The 24,253-nt window shown below is 36.9% G+C and overlaps 1 protein-coding gene across 1 annotated transcript in view; it reads left to right on the top strand.

The window, feature by feature from the left end:
* Window positions 1–24,253, top strand: part of LOC150103634 (transcription initiation factor TFIID subunit 4B-like) — a 397,716-nt gene that overhangs the window by 229,419 nt on the left and 144,044 nt on the right. Inside the window, exons 10-11 of the mRNA XM_090398501.1 lie at window positions 404–517; window positions 10,735–10,986. Coding sequence (XP_090254627.1) covers window positions 404–517; window positions 10,735–10,986 — 366 coding nt within the window. The remainder of the gene's footprint in view (window positions 1–403; window positions 518–10,734; window positions 10,987–24,253) is intronic.

The following is a 24,253-nucleotide window of genomic DNA, read 5'->3' as shown; positions in this document are numbered from 1 at the left end:
GGCTCCTTGATATTCCCCTGCCAGCCTGGTTGGACGAGTGGTTAGCATATCAGCTCTCCAGCTTAGAGGCTGTCGGTTCAAATCCTGTTAGGATCATGGATATTTGTGATTGTCCTACTAACTAGATATTCCCCCTCCACATGTGCATATACACTCACAAATTATTTCACTTTATTGATATGTGTAAATAAGAATGTGAACCTTTCACACAATGAGTCTGTTTACTTCAGGGAGGTCTGATGTTAATCATAATAATGATAATAAAATTATTTTATAAAATTCAGATAATCTGCGTATAACATATTAATAATATATAATTAATTTGATATATATTATATCTTATATAATCAAAATTTTTCTTAGAAATTATAATTGATTTCTAGTTTATTTTTATCTTTTTCAGAAAAGTTTGCCTTCGTTGAGGCAAGCTTTGATAGCAAAGGAAATGGTAATTGAAGGAATTCGTGCACCTCCCCTTGCTGTTTTATTAACTCCAGCAGCACAGCCTCAAATTCAGGCAGGAATTTTGTATTATCTTTATCATCTCATTAATTATATTAATTAAATTTTATCAAAAGTTATTATTATTCTGTTAACAGAGCTAGTTTATGAAAGATTGATTCTTTCATAAACTAGCTTCTTTATGATTTATTGCTAATTAAATAAAATTTTAAAAAATCCCATGATTTATTGCTAATATTTTCAGAGTTATGATCTATATCATGGAGAGTCCAGTATTTCTTATAATAGATTATTGGAGACTTGAAGTGGTGGCTTGAAGTCCCATCGAAGTCTTTAGAGCAAGGTTTCCAAAATTATTTTTAAAAAAAAAACTCACCAGCTGTACTAATGCGTTATAAGATTATGATTTTTCTTATCTGAAAGTCTATCTATTGTACATTTATGCATAAACCAACACACCGCTACCATGCAGGCTTTTGAAACCATCTCCAATGGAATAGGGTGATTAATCCTTATTACAATGGTCTCATGTGTTTGTATAATGTGTGCATTTTTCTGGCTAGTTTGCCTGTTTTGGGGGATAAAAAAAAACTTTCTGGGAAGAAAATACCCTGCCTACCTCCATATGAGACCAGTAACTCACTTTCAATTCAAAATGCCCTTTGAATGGAAAAACCTGGGCATTGTCAAAACTGACTGAGCTACAGAGGTTCTGTGTGGGAGCCACAATTATTATTAAGAGATACCTCCATGGAGTCAGGGACTCGTTAAGGGAAGCCACCTACTCCACACACGTGCTATTATACTTGTTCTTGAATTCATTCCCACTGCTTCCATGCACAACATCTAATGACAATCCATTCCAATCATGTACCACTCTATGAGAGAAAAATCTAGATCTCATCCCCTTCTCACCTTCCAAGGATGGCATTTTGTCCCTTCCCCACCTTCCATAAAAGGAAAAATTCCATCAACTGAAATCATATATGACCCTTTCAGAATTTTGTAAGTCTCAATCATATCACCCCTCTTTCTCCTGTTTGCTAATGTCTACAGTGTACAAATTTTTCAATGTCTTGATAATCAATATTCCACAATCCTGATATCATTTTTAACACTCTCCTTTTCACTCTTTCCACTGTATCGGAATCATAACGGAAACCACACCTGCCAATATAGTCCAAGTGAGGTTATCAAGGCCTTGTAAAGAGGCAAAATGATATCTTTATGTTTCAAAGTTCGTTTCAGCATTACAATTATCTTATGAGTTGTATTTGCAATCTTTGCTACATGGCCTCTGTTCAACTTCCTATCTGCTAACACTCCAAGATCCCTAGCCTGGTCAGTTTCTTCTAGCATAATCCCACCAATATAATATGATATTGGATATCTAGTCACACCAAAGTGCATGACTTTACACTTTCTGAAATCTATTTTCCCATGCCCACAATTTCAGTCTATTCAAATCATTCTGCAAGTACTATATATCAGTTATATAGCATTCCTGATTACCCTACCTATTTTTGCATCATCAGCAAAAGTTGTATGTTCAGTCAAATCCTTCCCAATGTCATTAATGTACAGATTGAATAACAGCAGACTAAGCACTGTTCCTTATGATACACCACTGGTTACCTTAGTTTTGAAGAAATTTGAAGACACAGAGGTGCAGTTATCAATTTTTTTAAGCTGCAAGAAATGTCCGCAACTGAGATTAACCATACTTTATGTGAGACTTTAAAGAACTGTGCTCTAGCATATCCAACGGTTGCCAGGTCAAGTTTAAAACCGGGCATCCTGAGACAACATATGCTTCCAGGTCATGAAGACTTTAGCCCCTCCATGTGGAGGTCCCCTCCACCTATTCGTGGTGGAGGGGACCTCCCAGTGATGGGACTTGCCCTTTTCATTCTTCCTCTTTTTCTTTGCTTCTCTTCCCATATTCTTTGCTCTATTTCTCCTGAGTCTTTTTCACTATCCTTTTTCCAGACCACCATCACTGGTATCAAACGCCCTTCTGCCGTGTTTGCCGTGCAGTGCAATCCGTGGACATCCGGCAAGACAGGTGGTCCTGGATGGCCCAGCCAGGAGTGGGCTTGCCTGCAAGGGCCAACGGTGCTGCAGTAAGTCTCTCACCCAATGGTCTGGGGTCAGGATCCTAGACCTGCTGCAGTGCCAGTACAGTGTCCAGGGTAGCCCTGGCATTCCACTCCTGAGTGCAGTCTTTGCTTGCCGGGTAGTGGGCATCCATGTGTGGCTCTGTCGTGGGTGTTGTGCTTTGGCCTAACTAAAAACTCCTTAAATACGAATCCTTAATCCTCAAATGTTTCAGGGACCCTAACAAAGTCCCAAAAAAGTACTGATACTGTAGATACAGTATATGGAAATAGAATCAAGAAACAAAAGATATCAGATACTAACATAAATGTACCAATCTTTTTAATCATTCATGCCACAGGTGAAAAACCAATTGGGAAAATGTCACCCTTCTTTATCCAGAAAGGTTTAGAAGGACTGGTAGAACCTCCCAAAACTGTCAAGAAATTACATTCTGGTGATATTCTGTGGAAACACTGTGGAAACAACACTTCGAGAAACTACTGAGAGCAATGACGATGGGTGGAATACAAATTGCAATAACACCTCACAGAACACTCAATTCCAGTAGAGGAGTGATATCAGAATGTGATCTCCTTGATGTTCTTGATGAGGAGATATGTTCAGCGTTTAAAGATCAAGGAGTGACGGGTGTGTGGTGTATCCTGATATGTAGGGATGGTTGCCTGGTCTCAACTAAGAACATCATCTTTACTTTTGATACACCTAGGCCTCCGACATCTGTAAAATCAGGGTATCTCAGCTGTCCTGTTAGATTGTACAGCCCTAATTCACTAAGATGGACCAACTTAAGCAGAGCTATTCTCGACTACATCGGAGAGGATAATTCATGATTGTGAGTTCCAGGCTGGCCCATCGGAAAGACAACTGTGAGGAAGAAAAAAGAACAAGCTGTGGAAAGAATTGTAAGGATCGCGAGATAGACCCGACGAAGTCCGAAGGTCCCGGTAATGTATGAATCTTTTAGTTTCCTTTGTGTGTATTAAAGAACTTTATGTGTATTGATGTGCAAGAAATATTAGTGGGACCTATATAAGATATGAAACAGGACTTTAGTGCTTAGCCTGATACCAGAATGTTTTATCTCTGAGAGTGAATTGTGACATAGTGTGGTGATAATTTGTATATAGCATGTTATAGTTTAATAATGCTTGAAGTTTGATCAGTAAAACATTGAGAGAAATTGTAGATCCGATTGTTAGAAATCGGTGAATTGATTCATAATTAATATTGTCTCGTGGTAGAATTCAACTAGGAATACTGAAGTATTGTATAGTTAAGTCTGTTATCTTAGGAGAAAGATTTACTTTAGTCATATGATAAGTCTTGTAAATTTGTATTGTGATAGTTTGATGAATAAACCCTTTTCTTTTATCTAACAAATTGCCTAATGTATGAATCCAATGCACCCTCATCAAAAATAGAACCTGAGCAGAACTAATTAATTGGGGAAGACCACGACTGCAATGAGAATTTAAAATAAGGGATCTAGCTAACTTGAAAACTGTTATTATATAAATTGTATAACCGTGTGTCACTCTGAGAGTTCACTCCTTGATTAACACGTTTTTCTGATCTAAGGGTTCTGGATGGCACAGCATTAACAAACAAATTTTAGAACCAAATGACAGCTCCATTTTCAATAAAGGAATTGACTCTATCCAGGGACAGTTTGCTTATCGAATTTGCACACTTGAGCAATTTAAGTGACGGCCACAGAATTGGTAGGTAGTTTGAGTATCGATAGGGCATGTCAAGGGGAACCAGAGAGTAATGTTCCCTACCTAAATAATGCCATCCATAAAAACATCATAAATCATTAAAAAAATAATAAAATAAGGAAACAACATTTATAACAATGGTGCAGCCGACAGGATTTGATTTACTCAATTAATCCAAAAGGATTAATTGAATCCAAAACCTACTCACATTGATAAATCATTGTGAGTAGGTTTTGGATTCAAATCAGGCAGTTAAGGTACAGAGAAATTTAATAGTAAATTTAGTGTTTAAGAAGAATTAAATATATTGTAAACTTAGATACAAGTATATGACTCAGCCAACAAGTTCTGGGATGGATGATTCAGAATTTTTTAGGAGCATTAATCTGCGGCAGGTATTCCCGCAATTTTCTGGGGAGGAGACTGACGACGTGTTAGCATTTTTCAGCTATGTTGAAGAATTAAGAAAGGCTGGCAGGTGGACAGATTTTCAACTTCTCATACTATTGCTCAGTAAGTTTGTAGGGAAGGCGAAGAATTTTCTCTATTCATCGCCTATCCTAAAGGAAACCCTGGATTATTCCAAATTTAAAGAAGTCCTTATTTCGCAGTTCTCAAAGCTAAGAAGTTTAGACCTAAACTTATGGAAGCTGGAGAGGAGCACACAGAAGGACCGAGAAAATGTAACAGAATTCTACAACAGATTTGCTGACTCTTGCGGGCGCCCTAAACGTCTCGATTGAGGACAAGCTCCCATCTAGATTGGGCAGTCTTCCATCAATTCAGACTTGGGGTGAAACAAGAGTTGAGGGAAACAGCTTCAAGAAGAAACTAACAAACTTAGAAGAATGCTACAATGCCATAAAAGACAAGGAGCATATGCTCGGAGACATTCGTCTCGCATCTGCTACCGGCTGTGTTAATTTTATTAAGGAAGAAAATGACTCTGTAAATCACCTTAAAACTGTGAAAGAGTGTCATAAGAAGAAAGAAAAACCCGAGAACCTGAAAAGAAATGAAGGCGACAGAGTTGAGTCGGGCAACACCAATCGATTAACAGAGGACATCACTTAAATAAGTGAAATTCGATCCATTATTAAGCAGGAAGTTGAGCGACTACAACAACCTATCGTGGAATGCCTTGATGCGGTACTAAGCCAACTGGCAGCGGTATCCATGAGAAACCCTGAACTATCTTGTCCTCAGACCGAAAGAACTGCTGAGATGATATGTATGAAGGTTGAAAGGTTGCAACAACCTTTGCTTGATCGGTTGGACGCTGTGGTGCAGAAACTGGCAATGGTAACAACTCAAGATGCCGCAGTGTCTCCCCCTAACATCGAAGAGAGTCAATGAACGAAATGATAGAAGAAAACCACCTAGGTGCTTCAATTGCGATAAGATTGGGCATCTTGCCCGCAATTGTTATAGCAGCAGGAAACGTTCCAACAAGAGTTATAATGAGGTGTCAAATGTATATGCCAACCGAACCTGGAAGAAGGGTCAATGATATCAAGGGCATTCTTCTGGAATGATTGTAGAGGGAAGGATTTGTGGAAAATATTGTAAAGCTTTGTTAGACACAGGTTCCCAGACCTCCATTATTTCAGGAGATTATTTCAAGGCGCTGGAACCCTATGTAAGAAAAGGAGTCTCGCACTTTAGAAGATCAGTAAGACTGTCAGAAATAGCAACCTCCACAATTCACGCAACCAAGTCAGTAAATTTGAAAGTGTATTTGCCAGAATTCAATTTGTGTGTTTGGCATGAGTTCTTAGTCCTTCCCAGGAATTCTCTCCCACACATGAAATTTATATTTGGAAGTGATTTCCTTGTAAGGCATAAATTGTCATGTGATTACGCACGGAACGAGATATCCCTTCTTGGAAGAAAAACGATAACTAAAGAGAATCAAAGACCACTTCACTTGAATTGATATAACAGCTCACTCGACATCAAGTCAAGGTGTGGAGACGATGTAGAACAGACTTCGAGAATTGGAGACATCATAACATGCAATCAATCTAGTTGAGAAGAAGCCTCCTCATCGAGAGAGAGAAATCATTCTGAAGCTAATTGCACATTAGAGGTCAAACTACCCGTTGTAACTGACAACACAAACGAGAGTCTGGATGAAGTTCAGCCAAAGGTGATTGGGATTAATTATATTCGTATCATTAAAAGGCCTAGAAGAGTATGGAAAACTAAGGCATGATAAGCTCACTTAAGGCGCAAAGCAGCCAGGATGAAGTAAAATTCATCTATAACCAAAGAAGCATACATCATAATGTAAGAGGTGGAATAGAAAGGGGAGAGTCAGATAATGTATTCCGATCTAGAGATAATTTGAAGATCAAACACATGAATAAGTCCCCTCCAGAAATTGTGAGGTTAATATGAAAAAAAAAAAATTTTGGAAAAATTTTTTAAATGAAAGGGGAAACCTTTGTTAAATCTTTAATGAAGAGATCATCATCATCAAATTCCTGCAGTGTACCTTCAAGGGGTGTAGAGGATATGATAGTACTACATGAAAAAAATTACATCATTAATAACTTCCTATTTACAATTTTCCTCCAAATCAGTCTGTTACTTGTCAAGACTCCTACATTATCAGATCTTATATTTCTATCGTCTAAGGCACTTTGTACCGTATCACTCCACCTATATCTTGGTCTTCTTCTGGGTCGTTTTGCTGCCAGGTTGGCAGCAAAACGAAAGAACACTTGTTTTGCTAATCTTTCTTCACCCATTCTGTTTAAATGACCATACCACCTGAGATTAGCTCTGCTAACGCATTCCTGGATGCTGACAATGTCAAGTTCTTTCCTAATATCCTCGTTTTTAATATGACTTTGCCATTGATGCCATCTGTTCATGCCTATAATCTTTCTCAGGACTCTCATATCTGCAGTCTTTGGTCAAGTGTTTTACTTCTGACCCAGCTCTCAGATCCATAAGTTAAAACTGGTTTGAATACTGTCTTGTATACAGCTAGTTTAGTGTTCCGACTAATTTCTCTCTTATTCCATATGAATTTATTCAATTGACTTCCCACCATACCAGCTTTGCTGATTCTGTTGTATATTTCTATATTTAATTTACCATCTTCACTGAAAATCGCGCCTAAGTAGCTGAAATGTTTTACTTGTTCCACAGGTTCTCCATTCACAAAACAGTTGATATTTTCAATGATTCTACCTATTTTCATTGTCTTTGCCTTTTTATTGCTGACCTTCATACCATATCTATTACAACAGCTATTCAATTTAGTCAGAGAATCTTGCAGACTTGTAGCAGATTTATTTAGAAGTAAATAATCATCTGCATAAAGCAAAGAGCTGACATTAACATCTCCAATTTTGATATCATGTTTAATACCACTTACCTTCATAATGTGATCCATATAGATAATGAATAACAGAGGGGATAATGTACATCCTTGTCTCACACCAGATTTAACATTAAACCATCTTCCTGTACTTCCTTCAATTCTAACTGCTGACTTACAACTCAAATAAAGACTAAGTATTGCTTGATATAATGCCCCATTCACACCCTATAACTGCAGCGTATTGAATAGCTTCTCTCTTGGCACCTCATATGCCTTTTCCAAATCGACAAAACTTAAATACAGATCTTTGTTATATTCCCATTCTTTCTCGACTATTTGCCGTAAATTGAAGATCTGATCCTGACAGCCTCTATTTGGCCTGAATCCAGCTTGTTCTTCACCAAACTTTTCTTCCACAATTCTTCTCAACCGTTTCTCAAGTATACTTGCATAGATCTTGCCAGGAACACTCAGTAGGGAAATACCTCTGTAATTCTCACACATTGTTTTATTTCCTTTTTTATATATGGGTACTATGAGAGCTCTACTCCAATCATCGGGAATTCGTCCCTCTATCCAGGCTTTTTGAACTATGCAGTGCAGCCACTGTAAGACTCTTATACCACCCTACTTCAACATTTCTGGTCGAATATCATCTACTCCTGCTGCCTTTCCACATTTCAAGCCTTTGATGGCTTTTTCTACTTCAAGTATGGATATATATTCCTTACTGCATGCCTGATCAGTGTTTTTTACCACTGTGCTATCATCACTGCTTGTTTCATTTAGCAGTTTTTCAAAGTAATTACTCCATACTTCAAGCATATCTTTTTCTCTCGTTTTCATGTCACCTTTATCATCTCTAACTCCTTTTACAGCACTCTTTCCTCCATTCCTAAGCTTCTTCAACAGCCTCCAGAATATTTTGCCACCTTCTTGATATTTATTTTCTATATTCTTGCCAAAGTCCTCCCATGACTTTTGTTTAGCTAGTTTTACACAGTGTTTAGCATTCTTGTATTTGTCTCTATGTTCTCTAAGAGCACAAGCTGACTTATTTGACAGAAACTTTTGATATGCTTTCTTCTTTTCCTTCACTGCCTCTTTAACTTCCTGTGTCCACCAGGGAGTTCTGATTTTTTTTATCCTTGCACACAACCTTACCACATGCCTCTCTGGCAGAATCAATCAATGTTTTCTTCAGAGTTTGCCACTGAATCTCCAAGGCTTGATTCCTGTTCTCAAACTCTTTCATTTTTTCTTCAATAATCTTTGTGTATTTTAGTCTAAATTTCACATCTGAGAGCTGCTCAACTTTTATTCACTTTAAAACTTTCTTACATGTTATTCTTTTCAATATGAAATTCAATTTTATCCTGCTCAACACTAAATAGTGATCACTTCCAATTTCAAATCCTCTGTACACTCTGGTGTCCTGCACCAGGGAGAATACATCACCATCAACAATAACATAGTCAATGAGACTTTTCTTATTCCTAGCCTCTTCTCTCCATGTGAATTTGTGCACATTTTTATGTTGGAACATGGTGTTAGTAATAACCAGTCCATGTCCTAAGCAGAAATCCAACAGATATTTGCCATTAGCTTTGCTCTTTTTTCCAAATTTTCCCAAAATATTTTTGTATGTCTCACAATCATTTCCTACTCTGCTATTTAGATCTCCAACAAGGACCAACTTTTTCTTTTTCATTGTGTCAGTTGCTTTTTCTAAAACCTCAAAAAATTCCTCCACTTCTACTTTAGTGGAACCTTCTGTGGGACCATAGGCACAAATAAGTCTCATTGTCCAGTTCCCCATTCTCATATTTGTCCACATTACTCTACTTGAGACTACAACACTAAATAGTGATCACTTCCAATTTCAAATCCTCTGTACACTCTGGTGTCCTGCACCAGGGAGAATACATCACCATCAACAATAACATAGTCAATGAGACTTTTCTTATTCCTAGCCTCTTCTCTCCATGTGAATTTGTGCACATTTTTATGTTGGAACATGGTGTTAGTAATAACCAGTCCATGTCCTAAGCAGAAATCCAACAGATATTTGCCATTAGCTTTGCTCTTTTTTCCAAATTTTCCCAAAATATTTTTGTATGTCTCACAATCATTTCCTACTCTGCTATTTAGATCTCCAACAAGGACCAACTTTTTCTTTTTCATTGTGTCAGTTGCTTTTTCTAAAACCTCAAAAAATTCCTCCACTTCTACTTTAGTGGAACCTTCTGTGGGACCATAGGCACAAATAAGTCTCATTGTCCAGTTCCCCATTCTCATATTTGTCCACATTACTCTACTTGAGACTGACTGCCATTCAAGAAGATTAGCCTCGTATTTTGTGTTGAATACTATGACTACTCCTTCTTTTCCTTGATTGTTACTGCCGGAATATAACATTTTGTATTTATTGCTCAGAAAGATCTCACCAGTTTTTGTCTTTTATGTTTCAGTCACCCCTATTATGTCGATCTGGTACTTATCTGATTCCTCAGCTAACTCCATTTCTTTGCCATTCAGGCTTCTTAAGTTGATAGTACCGATCTTTAACTCTGGTGATGTTGAGTTGGGGTTTGTTTTCAGATTTGTTCCAGTAGCTGACTTTTCGCTGTTCGTCCTTGTTCCCTGGCGAAAACAACGGGGGCCTTGTTTAACTGGGCAATGCCCCCGCCAGCATGAAATTTTGTCATGTTGTACCATCATTTTTTATTTTGGTTTAACCAATAAGAATACAATTTGGTCGGCTAAATCCCAGATTGCCAGCCCATCCTTGTTCGTTCACTATCCAAGTAGATACCCAACAGGGTGCACCACGAGAAGGTGAGGATTGCACATTAGGTCAGAAGCCCAGTCGGTTCTCTGCATTCCTGTAAAGGCTATCTTCTCTCAGTTATATAGCTTTGACCATTAAGCACCCCAATGAAGCACCCTAAAACAATGAAGAGATTTCTTTGTTAAATATCTCATTCAGGATTTTACAAGCATCAAAATGCTGTGAGAAATACTTGTATATAAGTAAAGATATTAATTGCTTAAAAATTTTTAAATAAACGCTTTTAATATTGGTCTGTTCTATGTAAGATAACATTGCCTGTTTTTGTAAATTTAACAATGGAAGAAAAATTTATGAGAATTATGTTAGTATCTAAAAGTGAGTTCAAAGTTCGCAAACGAGACATTCAGATGAGTAACATGCCTTCACGACAGTCACATACACACGGAGTAAGTTGCGTGCATGAGTTTCTCGAAAATCGTGAGGAGAAGGACCGGAACCGTGTGCAAAGAAGTAGTGCTGAGCGGAAAACGTATGACACTATAGGAGCGCCGCTCATGGTACGATATAAAAGGCTTGACACCGCTAGCTTGCTCTCTCTCTCGTAGGCTCTTACTCTCAGCGCTCTTCATTTGGCCGCGTCTCTCTCTCAACTTTGGCGCATGTCATTCGAGGGGCCCAGCTCGAGTTATTCCCTGAGATGAATATGTGAGAGCAGTCAACAGAATGATGTCTAGACGCAGTTATGCAGCCGAGTAGCGAGCCAAGTGCAGGCATTTTGTCAGTGAAGCAGGAAAAATCAATTTATCCTGCTTTTATTTAGCAAGCTGACCGTCATGCTAAACCATGTGGACCAACTTAAGCAGAGCTGTTCTCGTCTACATCGGAGAGGATAATTCATGATTGTGAGTTCCAGGCTGGCCCATCGGAAAGACAACTGTGAGGAAGAAGAAGGAACGAGCTGTGGAAAGAATTGTAAGGATCGCGAGATAGACCCGACGAAGTTTGAAGGTTCCGGTAACGTACGAATCTTTTAGTTTCCTTTTGTGTGTATAAAAGAACTTTGTGTGTATTAATGTGCAAGAAATATTACTGGGACCTATATAAGATATGAAACAGGACTTTAGGGTTTAGCCTAATACCAGAAAATTATGACATAATGTGGTGATAATTTGTATATAGCATGTTATAGTTTAGTAATGCTTGAAATTTGATAAGTTTAACATTGAGAGAAATTGTAGATCCGATTGTTAAAAATCGGTGAATTGATTCATGATTAATATTGTCTCATGGTAGAATTCAACTAGGAATACTGAAGTATTGTATAGTTAAGTTTGTTATCTTAGGAGAAAGATTTACTTTAGTCATATGACAAGCCTTGTAAATTTGTATTGTGATAGTTTGATGAATAAACCCTTTTTCTTTTACCTAACAAATTGCCTGATGTATGAATCCAATGCACCACTCATCAAAAATAGAACCTAAGCAGAACTAATTAATTGTGAATGCCACGACTGCAATGAGAATTTAAAATAAGGGATTTAGCTAACTTGGAAACTGTTATTATATAAATTGTATAACTGTGTGTCACTCTGAGAATTCACTCCTTGATTAAGAAGTTTTTCTGATCTAAGGGTTCTGGATGGCACAGCATTAACAAACAAATTTTCCAGAACCCAACAAGGAGACAGCTCCAGATTTTCAATAAAGGAATTGGCTCTATCTAGGGACAGTTTCTTTCTTTATCGAATTCGCACACATGAGCAATCTAAGTGACGGCCACAGAATTGGTAGGTAGTTTCAATATCGATAGGGCATATAAAGGGGAACCAGAGAGTAATGTCCCCTACCTAAATAAGCCATCTTAAATCATAATAAAATAAGTGAAGGTACAGAGAAAACATTTATAACAGTACCTTTAGGAATTTCACTGTTCTGCGTAAAGACAGAACTGGAGGTGGCCCTGCTTGTAGAGGAGTAGCTATCCTAGTTGGCAGTCATGTTCCTTTCCATTGGGTCCAACTTAATACTTATCTGGAAGCAGTAGTGATTCGCTTCTCCGTGGGATTTCTTATTACAGTATGCTCAATTTATTTACCACCAAATGCCGAGTTAAATGAAATTGATCTTGATAACCTTATTTCGCAGCTGCCTGTACCCATACTTTTGATGGGTGACTTGAATGGCACATTACTCTGTGGGGTAGTGCCAACACTAATTGACGAGGTCGAATCATTGAAAGAATTTTTGATAATAATAATAACCTCATAAGGCTTACGAAACTTATCAGGTTTTATTTTTTTTATTGTGTTTTGAGCTTAATAAAAAATGCCTTATGAACTTCTAAACCACAGAAACCTCCACTTACAAATCTTAACCTTGCCCTTTTAAATAATAAACTCAATACTTTCTTCCATATGCCTACCCGTTCATATTCTGCAATTGATCTTACAATCTGCTCCCCTTCCATTCTTCCATATTTATGTGGGACGTTGAAGAGAACATATATGGAAGTGATCACTTTCCTGTTCTCTGCGCAATGTCTTCACAGGAACTATGTTCACCCACACTGATACCTATATGGAAAATGGACCAGGCTGACTGGAACACTTTCTCTCATCTTACAAAATTTAATGCTGATGCCATCAGTCAAACACCTATCAATGAAGCCGTAAAATATATAACAGAATGTATTGTCCAGGCAGCAACATCCCAAAAACATCACTTCGGTTTCCAATCTATCCAAAACCTTAGTTGAACTCAGAATGTCAGATAGCCAAAGAAGATCTACCCAGAGCTTGGGACACATTTCGTAGATACCCCACCACATCAAACTTAATAGATTTCAAGCGTGCTCGAGCCAACGCGTGTTATGTAAGACATCAGAGTCAAAAACAATTATGGATCCAATTTACTACATCAAATAATCAAATGACCAGTCCAAAAATTGTATGGGATAAAATCCGGAAAATGAAAGGCAGGCAGATATAGAACACATTGTTTGTCTACCTTAGACCATCAGGGTATATGGATAGTCTCTAGGTTGATGCAAATGAACCGGCTCTATCACTTCGACGGAAACAGTTATCTCTTAATTATGCCCTAAAAAATCAAATCTCCCCAGATCATCCTACATGGAATAGTATCTTCTCTCTGCATTGGGAAGCTCAATATCACACACATCAAACTGCTATACATCCTTTTGGTATGCGTGTTAAAGAAACTGTGCAAGCTGTTGGTATAAATGTTGACAACATTAGCTACACTAAACATAACAGCATTCCTCCATTGCAGGTTTGCACACCATCCTGCAACCTCTCACTTTGTCAGCTAAAGAAATCTTATACTCCATCATCCATTTACCTGTAATTGTTTAATGCACCAGAACAGTACATGCTGATTTCTTACCCATCTATACCGATGGTTCAAGAACTGATACCTCTGTTGGCTGTGCTGCTGTATTTCCTGACATTATTATCTCAAATCAGATCCCACCAGACTGCAGTATTTATACAGCAGAGTTACATGCCATTTAGCTTGCACTTGTGCATATAAAAGAAAACTGCTACCAAAAGTGTATAATTTATACAGACTCATTGAGCTTTTTACAGTATGAGGTGCTGTAATTTATAATCCACATCCAGTATGAGGTGCTACACCTGTTTCACAAACTGAAAATCCTTAATTTTGATGTTCAGTTCTGCTGGATTCCCAGCCACATCGAATTAAGGGAAATGAGGCAGCAGATGCAGCTGCTAAATCAGCTTATACCCTCTCCACATACTGTTTGACAGTTCCATATACAGACAGCTTATAAGATCAAAGCTAATTGCTCAATGGGAGTCAACATGACAAGAAGCATTAACAAACAAATTATATGACATTAAACCTGAAATTAAACACTATCAATGTACAAAGAGAAGGGAGGAGGTTGTTCTTGCTAGGCTCTGCATAGGTCACAGTCACGTTACACATTCTCATTTACTGAGAGCTGATGACCCTCCCATATGTGAAAAATGCAACACACATCTCGCTATTTATCATATTCTGGTAGATTGTCAAAAATTTACACGAGAGAGGAATGAAATTTTCACCTATCTAACCAAGCCATATACACTGCTAGCAGACTTTGTGATAATTCAGGTCCGGCTGGCCTCCAAGAGAGGCTGCCTAAGGAGTATGCCCAGTAGAGATGTTGCTACTGGAATCATGCTGCTCTTAACGTGGGGATTGCCATCCCACCCGATGATGTTTTTAATTTTTTAGAAAGAATTAATTTGTACAAACACATTTGACTATAAATTTGTTTATATGTAAATACTGTTTTGTTTAACTTAACTTTTAAACAGGTGGTTTGATAGGGTACAAAGTGCCTTAGACGAGAGAAATATAAAATCTGATAATATTGGAGTCTTGACAAGTAACAGACTGATCTGGAGGAAAAGTGTAGATAGGAAGTTAGTAATGATGTAAATTTTTCATGTAGTACTATCATATCCTGTACACCCCTTGAGGGTACATGGCAGGAATTTGATGATGATGATGGACTTTTAAACATACATATGATTCATTAGGTTAAATTTGACCAATTATGTAGTACCGTAGGCCTTGATCTTGTTTATTTGTGTCACCCTGCTATAATTTTGTTAATATGTAAATACCATAAGCTAAACTTAAATTTTATGCATATGTGCTGTATAATAATTCCTTTCTGACTCTTTAAGTATTAGTATAATAATGTTTGTTGTGATCTTACTATATGTAGATACTGCTTTCCTTGACTTCTTTTGTAAACCTGTACTGCTGAAACCTCTGCAGTAATTTTGTTTATATGTAGATACTTCATTGCTTAACATAAATTTTGTGTATGCATTTTATTTACTACTTTTTTTTTCGACTAATCATGTAGTGCTGTAGGACACCTTGTCTATTTGTGTACCGTCTAGTAATTCTGTTTATATGTATTGCTAAATTCTGTTTATACTACATTGCTAAATTTAATTTTCATCCATGCATATTGTATAATAATCCCTTTTTACCTATTTTTGTACTGCTGTAAAAGCATCTATTATAATTTTACATATATGTAGATTCCTCATTCCTTGGCTTAGTGTTTCATATTTTGTGTATTAACTTATATTGTTAACTATTTTTGCACTACTGTAATAACCTCTGACCTTGTGCATTGCTGTGCCCTCTGCAGCAGTTCTGTTTATCTCTAGATGCTGCTTTGTGGAATTAGATTCTTGTACAGACATATTTGTTTACAATTTTCTGTAAATGCTAATATATAGTTGTAACCTTTAGTATGGCACAGTATGACCTTTGTTGTCTTTGTGACAAATAAACTATAAACCAACCAACCTTCCACTTTAGTAAGTGATGATATAGTTATGTCATCACTTACAGTGCTCACACCTGAAAACATCGATATAGTGCATGCCGTGATCCTTGATGAGATGATAAACAAATACCAGCTAAAACATTGCAAAGACTCTGTTTATCCAGGGAACTAGTTAGGGTCATTATCCATCACCTCTTGGACATGCAGAAGCTCTTAGTGAAGTGGATCCCCAAAATTTGAATGACAACAAAAAAGAGAACGTGCTGTTATCTCAATGGAGTTTGCGTTATTTTGAGAAATTAGGTGCAAATTTTTTGGCTCATATTGTAATGACTGTGGTTGAAACATGGCATCATCACTTTGACCCACAGACCAAACAACAGTCAATGGAGTGGAGACACAAAGGTTTTCCACAGCCAAAGAAATTCCGAATCCAAAAGTCAGCAGGAAACGTTCTTGCCATTGTTTTCTGGGATATGGATAGTGTAATCATTACTAAGTACCTCAGAAAAGGTGAAACTTTTACAGCAGTAGTTTATTCAACAGCTCTGATGGAATTGAAGGAGGTACTGAAGGAAAAATACCATGGGAAACTGAGCAAAGGCGTGTTGCTTTTGTAGTACAACGCACTGCTCACTCTGCTCATGAAACCCAACAGACAATACGCAACTTGGGCTTTCAATGTCTATCCCACCCACCCTGTTCACCAGACCTGGCTCCATCTGTTTCCTCTTCCCAAATTTAAAGAAACACTTGAAAGGAACAAAATTTACCACAGATGATGAAGTCATATCTGTAAACTGAGGACTGGTTTGCACAAGGGAAAGACTTTTTTCTCAGAGGATTGCGAATGATGCAGCAGTGTTGTAACAAGTGTATAACACATCATGGAAAATGTGTAGAATAACATGTAAGTTACATCATTCTACCTCAATTCCTTCATGGTGATTATCACAGCTTTTCAACCCACCCTCATTACCAATTGTTATAGTGAGTAAATCGGTTACAAGATTTCAAATCTTGTTCACTCACTACCACAAACAGTTGTTTATGGTAGTGAGTGAATTGTAGGATGACTGTTTGATAGCTTTGTATTTGTCAATAAGTTCATGTCTTAAGAACATGAGACATGAGCCCTTAATATATTATTGGAGTTCTGTGGAAGTTATTTCTTCTTGTAGAATTTGGATAGAAAGAAAGAACAATTGTAAATGATTTTTGGATTGTAATGACTGTTGAAAGCAGAGGTTTGCTTGTTATTTGAAATTTATTATGAAGAGATTTTTTGTTATTAACGAACAATGTGGGCTCTTGTTAGCATCTCCTTATCTTACTTTCTCTCCTAACACCAAATTCCTTTCCATGATGTTCTAGATTAATACTGGCTGTTGAGTTTTGATATACAGTTTTTAATAATTGGATATGAAATATGCAGGAAGATTATATTCATTTGCTTTTTCTTGGACATTGTTAGCATCCGGAAATGTGTTAGCAGAGCTAATCCCAGGTGGTATGGTCACTTAAACAAAAATGGGAGAGGAAAGATTAGCAAAGCAAGTGTTCTCTGCCAGGTTGGCAGGAAAAAGACTCAGAGGAAGACCAAGAAGTAGGTGGAGTGATATAGTAAAAAGTGCCTTAGAAGATAGAAATATAAGATTTGATAATGTTGGAGTCTTGACAGGTAACAGATTGATTTGGAGGAAAATTGTAGATAGGAAATTAGTAACAATGTAAATTTTTCATATAATACTATCATACCATGTACACCCCTTGAGGGTACATGTCAGAAATTTGATGATGATGATGTGCGCTCTCCCTTCTTTTTCTGTTAAGGTATTTAGCATTTCCTGAGCGGCTTTATTTTTTGCTAAAAGAGCAATGTCATCTGCAAAACATAAGTGATTGAAATATTTTCCATCAATGCTAATTCCATACTTTTCCCATCAGATGATCTTAAAGACTACTGCTAATGTAGTAGAAAACAGTTTATTATTATTATTATTATTATTGTTATTATTATTATTAATAATAAAATATTACGGGCGACTCCATGGAGTCCTTAGACTCATCGAGGGAGGCCCTAAACATCATGTCCACACAATTATTCGACATTCTCACAGTATCTATCATACCTTGCCTTGAACTCACTCACCGTCATAGCACCCACAACAGACTCTGGCAGCTTATTCCACTCATTTACGACTCTAAAAGTAAATAACCCAGCTCTAACACCCTTGCTAACCACACTCTTTCCCAGCTTCCATAGGTGTCCCTAGTTCTCCCACCACCAGTCCTGATCTCAAAAATATCCTCTGAATTAATCCTATAGAAACCCTTTAGCAATTTGTATGTCTCAATCATATCTCCCCTTTTCCGCCTATGAACTAATTTCTGCAACCCACAAATCTTCAACCTGTTCTCATGAGGTTCATTTCATAGACCTGCTATCATCTTGGTCACTCGCCTCTGGATCCTCTCCACCTCCTTCCCACCAAGAAGAAACCTAGGTGACAAATCTGGGCACAGTAGTCGAGATGAGGTCTTATCAAGGCTCTGTACAGAGGTACAATAACTTGCTTGTCACTGCTCGTCAAAGTATTTTTCAACAACCAAGTGAGTTGATGAGCTGATTTAGCCACTTTTGCAATGTGCCCCCCTAAACATCATCTCCCTATCCACCAACACTCCCAAGTCCCTGGCCTCATCAATCTCCTGGAGTACAGTTCCACCAATGTGGTATACTGCTGCTAATCTTTTCATCCCAAAATGCATAACCTTACATTTTGTCATATTAAATTGACATCCATTCTCCTTAGTCCAGAACTCCACTCTATCTAAGTCATCCTGCAAGACTTTGACATCTTCTGCATTCACTATTGCCCTACCCAACTACAAGAACAGAACCCTGCGGCACACCACTAGTCACAGGCCGTCTTTTGGACTCTAGTCCTGAATAAACTACTCTCTGATATCTCTCCATCAACCACCCACCTATCCATCTCACCAACCCTATATCCATTCCCATATGTTGTAGTTTACGGATTAGAATACCATGTGGTATCCTGTCAAATGCCTTACCCAGGCCCATCAGTATCACTATAAACCCACTACCCTTATCCAGTTCAGCCGTCACTGTGTTATAAAACTTGAGCAAGTTACTGAGGCATGATCTACCCTTCACAAAGCCATGCTGTCCCCTGTACAGTATATCATTTTCATCAATCCATTCCTGTATTTTTCCCTTGACTACTTTCTCCAAGATCTTGACAACGACTCCTGATATGCTGATCGGTCGGTAATTTGCAACAGTAGTCTTGGATCCTCCTTTATGCAGTGGAACTATTTTCCCCTCTTTCTACACCTTCGGGACTAAACCAGACCCGAGACTCAGATTAAACAACATGGTCAAGGTCACTGATAATTCTTTAGCCACTTCACGTATGACCCGTGCTGGTATACCATCCAATCCCACAGATTTATTCACATTAAGGTTCTGTAATAGACTATTCACCTCCACTTCATTCATCACAATTCCTGTATAAACTAATGGTTCCTTCATTTTTTCAATGTTATCACCTGGATGATATACTCTTGCAAAGTGCTCGCTCAGTAATTCCACTATAGCGACTGATTCAGTGACCTCCTTACCATCGTCATTCCTTAAAATCATTTTGCTGTGTACAGTTTTTTTTTTGCTTGCAGCATATTGAAAGAACTGTTTGGGATTCTCTTTAGCTTACATAGCTAGTTTCCTTTCAAAATCGGCTTTTGCTTTTTTTTACCACACACGTTAACCTTCTGGGCTGCACTTTATACCGTCCGTGTGCCTGCAGGTAACATCTTTCTTTAAATTCCCTCCACAGTTGTTTCTTTTTTTGCAGCTCAAGCTTAATGGTGTTATTCATCCATTTAACCCCTACTTGTTTTACTGTTCGGACCCTAGGTATACAATCAGCCATAACCTCCTGTAAATGCTCCTTGACCACTTCCCATGCTCTATCGACATCCAGCCCTTACAGTTGTACATGTCATGGAACTGATCCAAGCAATCTCCTGAGCTGTCATACTTGCCAGCACGGTAATTCCACACCTTTAGCCACCGTCCAGGTCAAGACCTTATGATCACTCTCACCAATAGGTAGCAACATGGTCATATTCATTACAGTCAAATTGTCAGATGCTATTACCGGGTGAAGCACTCTCACACCCTTAGTATTTTCAATTATATGCTGTCTCAGATAGTTATCTCTTAATAATTGAATAAAATCCATTTCCTTCCTCACATGTGTTTTCTCCTCCTTCCAATCAATGTTACCATAGTTGAAACCCCCCATAATAATAATTACCCTTCTTCTACTCATTTCATCAATTTGTTTATGCATACTATCTCCACCATCTATTCCATTACCTGGTCTATAGCAGCACCCAACTGTATGTTTTATTCTGCCAGTCTCAGTCTCACACCAAATACCCTCAAATGAACTCTTTTCACTATCCTGCAATACAACTTCAATTCACCTTGGCTGCAGTTCATCAGCTATCATCAATAACACTCCACCCCCCCCCCTCCATTTTATTCTCTTTGTCCCTCCTAAACACACTATTACCTACACATTCTATCCCACTAACTATATCATCTTCTGTCAGCCATGTTTCACTAATGCCAAAATGCCAATAACCTGTGGTCAGGAAGATCCAATCAAGGCCAAAAATTCTTCCTTCTTTTTCCTAATACTCCTGGCATTAATATACATGAAATACAGAGATCCCTTTGTCCCACCCCTATCTTGATGTGTTATTCTAACTATCCCATTCCGATTTCTTGTCCTTAGTACTGGCTCGGGTACATTATATACATTCTTACACTCAGCTGTCTCACTGATGTCTGCATATCCACTTTCCCCCATCCTTGGTAGGTCTAGTTTCCCTGGTTCTGCACATCCATTTTCACTTCATTCAGCAACACTTTTTCCAGTCTCCGCACACCAAATCCATTCAAATGCTATACGATATAGGATCTCCTTACCTTTCCTTGATGTTCTAGATTTATTCTGGCTTTTGAGTTTTGATATACAGTTTTTAATAATTGGACATGAAATATGCAGGAAGATTATATTCATTTGCTTTTTCTGTTACTTGGTTAATAGCATGCATATGATCTATTGTAGATAATTTTGCTCTGAATCCTTCTTATGCATTATCCAAAAACTTGTGATCCTTTAATATAATGAATATAAACAATTTGTACTTTTGTGAAAGCAAACTGATTGGTCTATAGTTATGTCATCTCTGCTGCCCTTTTTATGTACTAAGATAATCAAGCATTTATGCCACTGCACTGGAATTTTTTCTGTAGTTAAATTGTCATTGATCATATCCAATATGACCTTATGAAACTGTGAACCTCCTGATTTTATGTGTTCTACTTATATGCCACCTTCTGTAGGACTGTTCCACAATTCTATCATTGATTGGTTATGTATCAGAGCTTCTAAATAGTAAAGGATTTGTATGTTTCCTCACCTGTATAGGTCCCTATAAAATTGGCAACAGATTTTCATTATTTCTTCTCTATGTTATACTATTCCTTGCTTATTTTTCAATTTTAGAATCTTTCTTTACATGTAACCCTTCAGAAATTTTTTGTTTTCTGTTATATTTTGAATTGCTCTTAAATTATATTTTATGATGTCCTTTTTGATTTCTTTTCCAACCAACTTTTGCATTTCCAGAAATTAGATATTATCGTTGTTACTTCTGTGTCTCCTTTTCTTTAATTCTTCTCTCTTTTTTTTGATTGGGTCAAGTATCCATAAAGTAAGTTCTTCTCTAGAAGTCCTATTTGCTGGTAATGATTTTTAATTTGCTTTCTGAAGAAAGTATTTCCTATATATAATCTCCTACTTTCTGCAAATTCAACAAGGAGAGTGAACCTGTGGCAGAGAATCATGTTAAAAATAAGGATATTGGAAAGGGACTTCATGTTATTAGCATTCAAGCAGTATTTGAACAGAACTAATCTAATGTGGTATGATTATTTAAACAGAACAGGAGAGGGAAGGTTAGGAGTATAGAAAATATTTACTTAATGCCATCAAATATGTAGGGGTGCTTAACGGTCAAAGCTGTATAACAGAGAGGAGACCTCTACATATTCCTTTAAAGGAATGTGGAGAACCAACCAGGACTTCTGACCTAATGTCCAATCCTCACCCTCTCGTGGTGCATCCTGTTAGGTATCTACCTGGATACTGAATGAATAAGGATGGGCTAGCAATTTGGGATATAGCCTATTGTCGTGAAGACTCTTTCTGTCGTGTTCTAAATCTATCTAGTTTCAAGTCACTTTTATGAATAATACAACTAATTACGAAATGATCACCGATCCAAAAGTAGGGAAATTTATATTTATACTGCGCCACCCTATTCTTAGATTAGTCTATATAAATAGTAGGATCAGTTCTAAATTAAGTTAACAGTCATCTCATTAGGCCGAATCATCTATTATCATTTTTACTTGGGGTTCCCGCAAGATTCGAATGTTTATGAACGGTGCAATAATAAGGAATTCAGGCAAACACAATATTTAGATCAACAAAATAAAACATTTAATATATGATATGGTTAACAAATACAAGAACTCTATTTTAAAATGGAACTATACAATTAACTTAACACATCTTCTTAGGTCACTGATGCTAATTCAATGTTCTAACTTTCATATACTATTCACAGTCTCAAAAATACAAATCTTCTTATCTCAAGTTAATATAACAATTTCACATTTTATTCAGTCTTCACAAATCTATCAGCTCAATGTTTATATTCACAGCAGGCAATAAACTACGTAAGCTATATTCCAAGCAAATATATTCCCGGATCTTGAGCATCGGAGATATATTACAGTTAATGCTAGAATAGAAAAACTTATACAACTACTCTTACCAGACAAATTCTTCAATACATCAAATTATTGAGAGAGCACTTATGAATTAACTTAATTAACATTAGCGGAACACACATAACAAATATTCTCCATAGTTAAAACTGTATTACTGTAAGTCACACTTCACTATTCCAAACAACAGTAATTAGGTACTAATATCTTTTCCTGTTCACTTTTCTCCAAGTAATCAATATAACCTTTTCCTAGGGCAACATAGAATTTAATCGTAATCCAGATTAACTGGAACTAATCAGAATTTTCGCATTGACTGTCCAGTTTCCTTTTATCTGATTACGGCATCAACCTTTCTTCATAACAACAGCAGATTTCGCTTATAACATTAAACCTTATGTTTCACTACTTATAGGTTCACTTCCGAACACTATACTCATAAATTTCTGCCCTGAGGATTTTATAATCTTGGTTCCGCAAAGTTCTCTCCTCACTCCTTAATAATAATTCTTCTCTTCCTTTCTATCTTATCTATGACCTTCCCTGTTCTTTTCTCTTTCTCTCTCTATATCCTTCTATATATCTCACTATGACCTTCACTCCCACCTTACGTTCGAACGCCACGCTCTACTCCACTCCTGGTTGTTTACGCGTGCGTCTCCATGACAACAGACTGCACGTAAACATTTCGCTAATGTAATGTATGGTCTATTATTATTCATGAGTGATTACATAACATTAAATATTTCACAAATAAAAACAACAGAATATTTAAGCTACTTCTTTAACTTTTTGATTATGTATACAGTTAAATATAAATTAACACTTTACGTTACACCATATATATTTAGTTATACAAAATTCTAAACATATTATTATTTTATAAACTAATAATAGGTTAGGTTTTGAATAAATTTTTAATTAGTAATTCTTATTTAAGGAATAATAAACAATTTTATATAAACCATGATTAATATTTAATAAGCAATGTTAAATGTGAATGAAAAATAATAAATTACATAACATAGCTTCATTCACAATTTAACATAGGCTCACCCTTTCTTTGAAAAATTTTTCTTTTGACACTAGACTCCTTTAAAAAAAAAACTGGATTACATATTTCCTTTTCGATTTTTCAAGTAATAGCCAGTTTTACTGAAACTTGGTTCTTTATTATGTTTTGTGCCTTTATTCTCTTTCACTTTATCATCAATTCTCTTATTACTATTATTATCACTTTCTGCATGTCTTTCAAGTTTGTAGTATAGGATTCTCTTCTTTGAATTAAATTCACATTCTCCATCATTAGAATTAAGTCTTTGTTGTCTCATAACTTGGTGGTTTGTTCTACGATATAGATTAGACATTTTACCAAAATTGACTTCAACCTTTAGTTTACTATCAGTGGTAAGTTCTGATTTGGGCTTTGTCACTACTACTTTTTGTTCATCAGTAAGAAGAGGAGTATCAGATTGAATGTGTACATAAGAGTTATCACCACTATCTCTATTAGATGATTGATTCACAGCTGATTTTTCTTCTGTAGATGGTCCTGATTCAAGTGGCAATCTAAACTGTTTTGTTT

This window comes from Typopeltis vanoorti, chromosome 9, assembly GCF_054136105.1.
Source record: "Typopeltis vanoorti isolate ZY-2024b chromosome 9, IOZ_Tvanoo_1.0, whole genome shotgun sequence".
NCBI lineage: Eukaryota > Metazoa > Arthropoda > Arachnida > Uropygi > Thelyphonidae > Typopeltis > Typopeltis vanoorti.
This window is presented reverse-complemented; position numbering and strand designations above follow the sequence as displayed.